Source organism: Aphelocoma coerulescens, chromosome 13, assembly GCF_041296385.1.
Source record: "Aphelocoma coerulescens isolate FSJ_1873_10779 chromosome 13, UR_Acoe_1.0, whole genome shotgun sequence".
NCBI classification, from domain to species: Eukaryota; Metazoa; Chordata; class Aves; order Passeriformes; family Corvidae; genus Aphelocoma; species Aphelocoma coerulescens.
Window position 1 is genome coordinate 17,349,297 of NC_091027.1, and position 7,729 is coordinate 17,357,025.

At 65.0% G+C, this 7,729-nt stretch overlaps 1 protein-coding gene across 1 annotated transcript; it reads right to left on the minus strand.

The window, feature by feature from the left end:
- Positions 1-2,321: 2,321 nt before the first annotated feature.
- LOC138118173 (START domain-containing protein 10-like) lies at positions 2,322-6,682 on the minus strand. Its single transcript, XM_069029013.1, has 6 exons — positions 6,518-6,682; positions 3,729-3,876; positions 3,524-3,627; positions 3,326-3,443; positions 3,096-3,148; positions 2,322-2,534 (listed from the first exon to the last, which is right to left on the minus strand). The coding sequence occupies exons 1-6, from the start codon at positions 6,680-6,682 to the stop codon at positions 2,322-2,324; spliced, it is 801 nt and encodes a 266-aa protein (XP_068885114.1).
- Between the last annotated feature and the right edge of the window lie 1,047 nt (positions 6,683-7,729).

Sequence of the window (7,729 nt, forward strand, 5' to 3'; positions counted from 1 at the left end):
GCTTCCCGTTTCCTTTCCAATCTCTGCGCTCGGGGCCGGGCAGGAAAAGCGCCCAGCTGGGCTCCCGTGCGGGGCCGCAGCCCCCACGTGTCTGGCCCTCGCCCCAAGCGGGTCCTGGGCCACCAAAATCCCAGCGAGGGCCCCCGGGGAGCTCCGAGCCCCCCGCACCCTGCCTGCACCATCCCTCGCTCGGGATGCCGGCGGCGGCTCCTTTTGCTGTTTGTGCCACAGGAAACCCAGGAATGGCACATCGTTCCCAAAGAAATCACCCCACGGTGCCCCTCCAGCTTCACCCCGGATCATACCGGGGGCCAGCAGCTCTCCTACAGCCCAGTGCTGGACGCGGAGCAGTGCCAGGGACACTCCCTGTGCCACCACCTTCCTGGTCACTTCGGGCCGCATCCCGGGCTGAGGTGTCACCCAGCCCGGCCCAGCTCTCCCTGGGGCTCCCCGCAGGGCTCCCGGTGCTCAAGCAGCAGCTCCTCACTCCCACTCAGGGCTGGCTAAAAATAACCCCCCGGCAGAGCCGCAGCCTGGATCCTGCGGAGAAACGTCGGGAATGCGGAGGGATGAGGCTCCTTCCCGCAGGGCTGCGGCTGGCTCCTCACCCCAGCACCCTGCGGGCTCGGGCTGCCAGTGGGCTCTGCCCCATCAGGGCAGCACCCAGGGGTGATTTTCTACGGTTGCCAGCTCTGCCAGAGTGGTTTTGGGGCAATTTGGGGCTGGGATGTGCCTTCCCACGGGTGAAATGATCCCTGCCGCAGGTGCTGCGTCTGCCGGCAGAGGTGGGAGCAGCGTGGGGAGAGGGAGCTCCCCTCACTGCGTGCTGCCAGCTGGGAGCTGCACATCCCCTGTCCTTGTTTTCCACATTTTCCTGGCGGAGGCGGCTTCAGTGTAGCCAGCCCAGCTGCAAACGCCGGGATCCGGCTGTCCCGACAGCCAGGAGCTGCTGTTCCCTTCCCAGCACTCTGTGTGTGTGGGTGAGTGTGTGGGGTCCCCCCGAGGCAGCACAGGGGACATCCGTGACCCTACAGGCTGGTTAAAGGGGGCCAGCAAACATCCGTGCCTGAGGCGTCGGGGTGAAGGAAAGCTCCGGGTGTGGGGGAAGCACCCACAGGGCAGCAGCACTCACAGCTCTGTGGGGGGACCAGGGGGGTGAGGATGGGTCAGAGGGACCCCAAAAGCCGCAGTGACATCCCCGTTTGCACTGACCTTGCACAGATCAGGCTCAAACCCAGCTGGGGACGGAGCCCAGCAGCCACCGGCAACCTCGGAGTGTGGGGACGGGGAGGGGGTGGAAAATCCCTCATTTGTCAGCGTATTCCCACGGCAGGGCCTGTCTAGACCAACTTCCTGTTGTCCGGTGGAAGCTGCCCCGTGCCCACACACGCTCACATGGCAGTGCAAAGCCTGGCATCCCTCTGTCCTGTCCCACTGTGGCCACTTCTGTCCCTGTTGAGGATCACCCCAGGGTGCTGGGGCTGCAGGGATGGACCCTCCAGTCCCACCCAGATCTGGATGGCTCCGGGTGGGCTCTGTGCCAGCCCCCTCCCCATCCCATGCCAGCCCGATGCTCTTGCACACACCAACCCCTTTATTGTTGTGCCAGGAACCACAGCAGTGGCAAACACCGGGGGAGTGGGGATGCAGGTGGCCCAAGACCCCACTGCCAGGACAAACCCCACCAACCACGAGGGGAAGGGGTCCCCAGAGCCAGCTGGGCTAGAGCCAGCCTGCAGAGGTGAGCCTGGTGCTCAGGAGAGGACCTGGGAGGGCTCCCTGAGATGGGGGAGGGGAGGTCACACTAAGCTTGGAGAGGTGTGGGGGGCTGGAGAGGGTCCAGCCTGACCTCGGGGTTGGCAGAGCTGGACCTCAGGCCAGACAGGGTCAATCCACGCCTTGTGCTGCTGCAAAACCTGGGCAGGACCCTCGCAGCCCCCCCACTTTTGGGGTCCCTTCTGGGCCTTTGAGGGTCTTACAGTGGCAGAGCCGCATCCTGGTGCCAGGAAAGCTCCTGCCCACCTCAGCCTGCCCAGCCTCTCCTTGGAACACCCACTGCCAGCCCTGTCTCCTGCGGGGACATCTCGGTGGGCACAGGGGGCACCAGGGTGCCCGTTCTCTGTCCTTCCAGCACCTTCACTTTCCATCCGGTGACGCAGAGCCCATGGGACAGTTCCCCACTGCCTGGGTAGGGAGGGGGGTCAGTGATGAAGGAGTTGGAGAGCAGATGTGACTATTGGGAATCAGGGAGCCGAATTCCCAGCTGTGCCCCCTGGGTGCCCAGCCTCGGCGATGAGGGGATTCCTCTGTGCAGAGAGGGCTCAGGCCTCGTGGTCACTGGCGCTCAGGTGGTCCTCGGACAGCCCGGTCTCGTCGATGTTTTCCAGGGAATCCGCGTGCTGCACGGAGAGCTCGGCCAGGCTCACGCTGGGCAGCGTGTTCTGCTCGGGGTACACCCAGGGCTTGTACTCGGGGTCGTGCCGGCGCTTCCACTCTGGGTACTTCAGCCCAGCCTTGTAGATCTTCTTCATCGCCTGCGGGCACAGAAGGGCTGGGGCCACCCTGGGCTGTGGGGACAGCTCCCAGCTCCCCCCCACTGCGGGTTTTGGGGTGCTGGGAGGGGATGGGGGCCTGGCTGCCCCAGCAAGGTGCCCAGTGTATGCCCTGTGTTACTCAGAACCCATCCCGTGAGCCCTGTGTCACTGAGGATCTGTCCTGGGAGCCCTGGGCCACCCAGGACCTCTCCCATGAGTCCTGAGTCACCCAGCACCCATTCTGCAAGCCCTGGGTCCTGCAGAACCCATCCTGGGAACTCTGGGTCACCCAGCACCTGTCCTGTAGGTCCTGGGTCACCCAGGATCTGTTTTGTGAGCTCTGGGTCACCCAGGACCTGTCCCATGAGTTCTGGATCTTCCAGCATCCATCCTCAGAGCCCTGGGCCATCCAACAGCCATCCTGTGGGTCCTGGGCCACCCAGCACCCACCCTGCGGGTCCTGGGTCCCCCGTCCTTCTCCCACCCAGTACCAGGGGTACTTTGGGGCAGCTCATCCCTGCTGCCCGTGACTCCCAGCACCAGCCATGCCCCCCCACTTACCTTCGGTGCCACAAACTGGGACACGCGGTTCACCACCCACTTCGGCAGCGAGCCTGCAAGAGCCCAAAGCCCCGTCACTCAGACAAAGCAGGGCCAGCCCCGGGGGAGGCACCACGAGTCTGCAGCACCCCCAGGGCTGCGGTGGGCACCCCTTCTTCCTTGGGCCTGGGTGGTGGAGAGCCACGGGGGTGAGCTCCGGGTGAGCCCCCTCCCCTCCTGCGGGCACTCACCGCGAGGGTCCACCTGGGTGAGGTAATAGAGGGTGCAGGCTCCGTCCCCGTTCGCCTTGATCAGGTACCCGGTCTGCAGGGACACGGCCCGCACGAAATCCTTGCGGGGCGGGTATTTCTGCGGGGAGATTGCGGGATTCAGAGCCCGCCCGTGCCCGCGGGCAGCCCTGCCCAGGGCTGCGGGCAGCCGGGGCTCACCGGGTGCTTGACGCTGTAGTTGATGATCATGTAGTCATTGCCCAGGGGCAGCCAGGAGCGCAGCGTGACGAAATCCCGGTTCTTCAGGGGGCTCGGGCACTTCCCTGCGGACAGATCCTGTTTCACTCCAGCCCCCACGACCCCACACACTCACAGGGCCGTGGGCTTGGGGTGGGGGGCGCTGGGGGTCTCAGGGGCTGCTCACAGGAGTAGTATCCGACATCGGCGTTGACGGTGAGGCGCCCGATGTCGTAGGTCTCGATCATGTTGGAGTCCCATTTCTTGCGGTAGCTGGTGTCGTGCAGCACGTCATAGAGGGTCTCGGCCGGCACGTCCTTGCAGGAGATGCGGGTCTGTGGGGAGACAGCCGGGGGGCAGCACCCAGCCCCGGAGCTGTGCCCACCTGGGGGCTTTGGGCTGCCCCGTGTCCCTGTGCCCTGGAGGAAGCTCTGCACTGGTGATGCGGGACAACCCCAGAGCCACCGCTCCTGCAGCCAGAACGGGGCTGGAAAGACCCGCAGCCCTCAAATGCCTGGTGGGCCCGCCCTGTCCCCATGTCGGGCGAGCAAAGGGGTGCCCGTGCCCCTTCACGATGGTCCCGGGGGGCTGTCGGGCCCGGTCCCTGCTGTAACCGGAGCCGCGGAGCTGCCCGGCCGCGCCGGCCGTGCATTATTGATGAAGGCGGCCGCCCTGCTCCTCGCAGCGCCGGCAGGAGGGAGATGTCATCTGCTCCTCGTTAGAGCCCTTGCATCTTTGATGAGGTGCCGTGTAACCGGAGATGGCCCTCCGAGCGTGGCAGGTCCCATCAATCTCGGGCAAAGCTTTCCCCGGTGGCCCGGGTGATGGTTTGTGCCCGGAGTGCTGGACTTGTGCCCAGGCCGGGCTCGGAGATGTGCTGCAGTCCCCAGGGCACCGGGGGGAGGGTGGGAGCACCCAGCCCCCCTCCTGCTGCTCTCCTTCCCTGGCTGCACCCAGAGGTGCTGCTGCTGCAGGGTGAGGGATTTTTCCAGCTGGAGGTGGAGCTCACGGGACTCGCGGCTGTCACAGAGGGACCGTGGCTGTCTTGCACCCCCCAAATTCTCCACTAAATCCTCGGATGAACAACAGCCCTGCCAGGCACAGCAAGTGATCAGCTGGCATGGGGAAAGCACAGAGCCCAGACCCATCCACAGGGAATCCAGGTGGAACAAATCCAGAGCTCCAGCTACTCAGGAAATCTTCGGGTTAATTAACTCCCTCAGTTAATGGAAAGACCGAGGCTCTTCTGACCCCGAGAGAGTTGTGCAGCTCTGACTGGGTGGCATCCTCCATCCCACGTTTTGGGAAGGGGCTCTGGGCTGTGACAACCCCTGAACCATACCCAGGCCATCTCCAGGGCAGGGGAAAACCCCGTTATTGCACTGAACCCGCCTGGGTGATGGTCCCTGACTCCCCTGGACCTGCCTGGGGTCCCCTCTCTGTGGGGCTCAGTGGTGGCAGGGGGGACATGACTGCACCCCCTCTGCCAGGCTGAGGGTTGGACCTTGGCTGGACTCCAGGGGTTCCTGCCAGCCTGTCCTGGTCACTCCGAGCAACATCCACTTCTCCAGTCCTGATCTCACTGATGTGGCGACACACAGACTACGGGGAACCCTGTCCAAGGCTGGCACTGCCTGTGCCCACAGAGCCAGACCTCTCCCTGCAGGAGGCAACCAGGCTGCTCAGGCGTGCTTTACCCTTGGTAGGTCCTTGCTGCTGTCACCACTGCCCTTCTCCTTCAGGACACGGCTTCCAGGAGCACATTCTCCGTGTCCTTCCCAGGGATGGAGGTGACAGAGCAGCCCACGGTAGCCCAGAGCTTCCTTTTGGGAGAGGGATGTGGCCTTTGCCTCTTGCCAGGTTTCAGGGCCCTGCTGCAGTCACCAGGACTTTTCAAAGAGGCGTTGGCCTGGCCCCTCAGCATCCCCTGGTCCCGTACATGCCCAGCTGCCTTAAATGCTCCCTGATCCAGGTGCAGAAGCTCTTCCCTGGCTCATGGCAAGAGGGAAATGTGGATTGCAGCTGCACTTGTGTGAGAGTGCTGCTCCTGCTCCTCCCCCTGGCCCTGAAGGGTCTCTGTCCACAGCAGTGTGTGCCCAGCTCCTTCTCGTGCCCCCCGGCTGCAGGAGAGGTGCTGCTGCATGTTCTGTGGTCAGGACAGCGCTGGGAGAGCCTCTTCCAGCGTGTTGTTCCCTCCTCAGCACCTCCCCGTGCTTTCCCTGCTCTCCAGGCCACGGCAACCCTCCCCTAACACCCCTGGTTGAACACTCTCCACAGGGCTGTCCTGGAGGTCGGATGTTCCACCTCTCCTTGCTTTGCTGGATCCCATCCCTGCCCAGGAGTCGGGATTCTTGGTGGCCAGAAAAGCCAAAGCCGGTGATGCCCACCATGGGCTCACGCTGTGCCCCCAGCACCCTGCAGCCAGTCCTGAAGTGCCCACGGTCACCTGGCAGAGTCACTGGGGCCGTGTAGATGAGCAGCAAGGTACCTGAGGGATGGTTGAACCTCCTTGCCCCTCTGCAGCACCCCAGATCCAGCCCCTGGCAAGCGACAGCCCCCCCGAGACAGCCCCTGGGGCTCTTACAGGATCTCCTCCCTCGAGGATGCGCGGGGCTGTGCCCCAGGGAAAGGACACCAGGGAGGCGTCCCACGAGCCCGTCTCGTGTCCGGGGGCTCCCGGCAAGGCCATCTCCATAACGTAATTGATCCCAGGGCCTTCCCGCCCGTGTCGGGATCGGGGCAGCCGCCACGTGAGCCCACGCGGCAGGAGGCTGCAGGGATCCCGGCAGGAAAAGCCTCGGGGCCGGCAGCAGGAGCCGGCGGAGCAGCTGGAAAGCACCTTTGGGGGCCTAAACCTGCCAGAGGGGCCTGGAATTGGGGGAAAAACCACCCCCGTGCACCTGCAGCACGGGCCGGTCCCCAGGGACCCTCGGTAGCCGCCGGGCACACGGCTGGGGCGGGGAAGCGTCTGCTTACCTTGATTTTCTGCACGGTGCAGCTTTCCTCCTGGCCCTGACTCCACACGGTCACGCCAGCCTTGTTGTACCGGCAGTGCCAGCCCTCCAGGCTCTCGCACTGATCCCTGAAGGAGCTGAAGTCGGAGTCATCCGGGATGTAAACCATCTCCCCTCCTCTGGACATGGGGCTGAGCTGCTGCCCCCCGGGCGCGGGCACCGGCTGCGGGCAGGCTCTGCCTCACCTCCCGGGAAACCCAGCTCTGCCCTTGAGCTCTGCCTCGCTGGGTGCCCGCTGCGGCTCACATCATCCCTCCAGCCCCGAGCCCGCGCCCCTGGAGCGGGCCCCGGGCACCCGGGGATGGGCAGAGACCTGCAGGCAGCCCGGGCACGGCGCGCAGGGCTGGAAGGCTCCTTGGCTGCAGTTGCTATCGCAGCTGCCGGGAGCTCAGATGTCTCCCCGGGCTGGCTCACCAGCATCACATTTCTCTCCGCTGGCTGTCAGCTCCTCTATTATTCAGCAGGTAGCAGCGCGCAGGTGGCTCGGCTTTCAGGGCACAGCTGCCCCCCGGCTCCCCGAGCCCCCCGTGCTGCCACCCCTGCTGTCCCCTCGCCGGCGCCCTGGCAATCTCTGTGCCTGACTTTGCAGCAGCGGCTCGCTGGAGGGATCAGCTGATGCCAGGAGCAGCGGCCGGGCCTCCCGGCACCTGCGATGTGGGCTAGAGCGGGCCCTGGCGTGGGGGCACGGTCCAGCGCACAGGGCCTCGGCTCTCAGCGTGGCCTGGGGCTGTGGAGTGGGCTCTGGAGTGGGGAGGGAAAGAATTTATGGGGGAGAAGGGGAGGTTGTCCCTCACTGGGCTAAGAGGATGAAGCACCCCTGGGGGTGTCTGGCCACCCCCACCTTGAGCAGGACACCCCCAGCACAGGAAAGGTCACCCATGGCTTGACCCAGCCTGGAAGGATGGACTTGCTCAGCTCAGCCCCACAGCTGTGCCACCTCACCAGGAAAAAATATCAATTCTGCTGCCCAGCCTGAAGCTGCAGTGAATGTCCCTCGTCCTTTGGTACCAATCGTGCCCTACCAAGAGGGGCTGGCTCTGTCCCCAGTGCGCCTGCAGGGTGCTGGTAGATCCCAACCCACCTCTCTCACAGCCCCAGGCTCCAGCCCTGCCAGCAGCATCTGCTGCTCCCTCTCCAGCCCCTCCATCTCCCCCTGGACTGGGAAGCACTCCGA

Bases quoted from the DNA above. Each gene is read 5' to 3' on its own strand.
- LOC138118173 (XM_069029013.1), bottom strand. From the start codon at position 6,682: ATGTCCAGAGGAGGGGAGATGGTTTACATCCCGGATGACTCCGACTTC. The intron at 3,628-3,728 runs GTGAGCAGCCCC...ATCTGTCCGCAG, and splicing joins CGATGTCGGATACTACTCCT to GGAAGTGCCCGAGCCCCCTG. The intron at 2,535-3,095 runs GTAAGTGGGGGG...CTGTGCCCGCAG, and splicing joins CCCAGTTTGTGGCACCGAAG to GCGATGAAGAAGATCTACAA.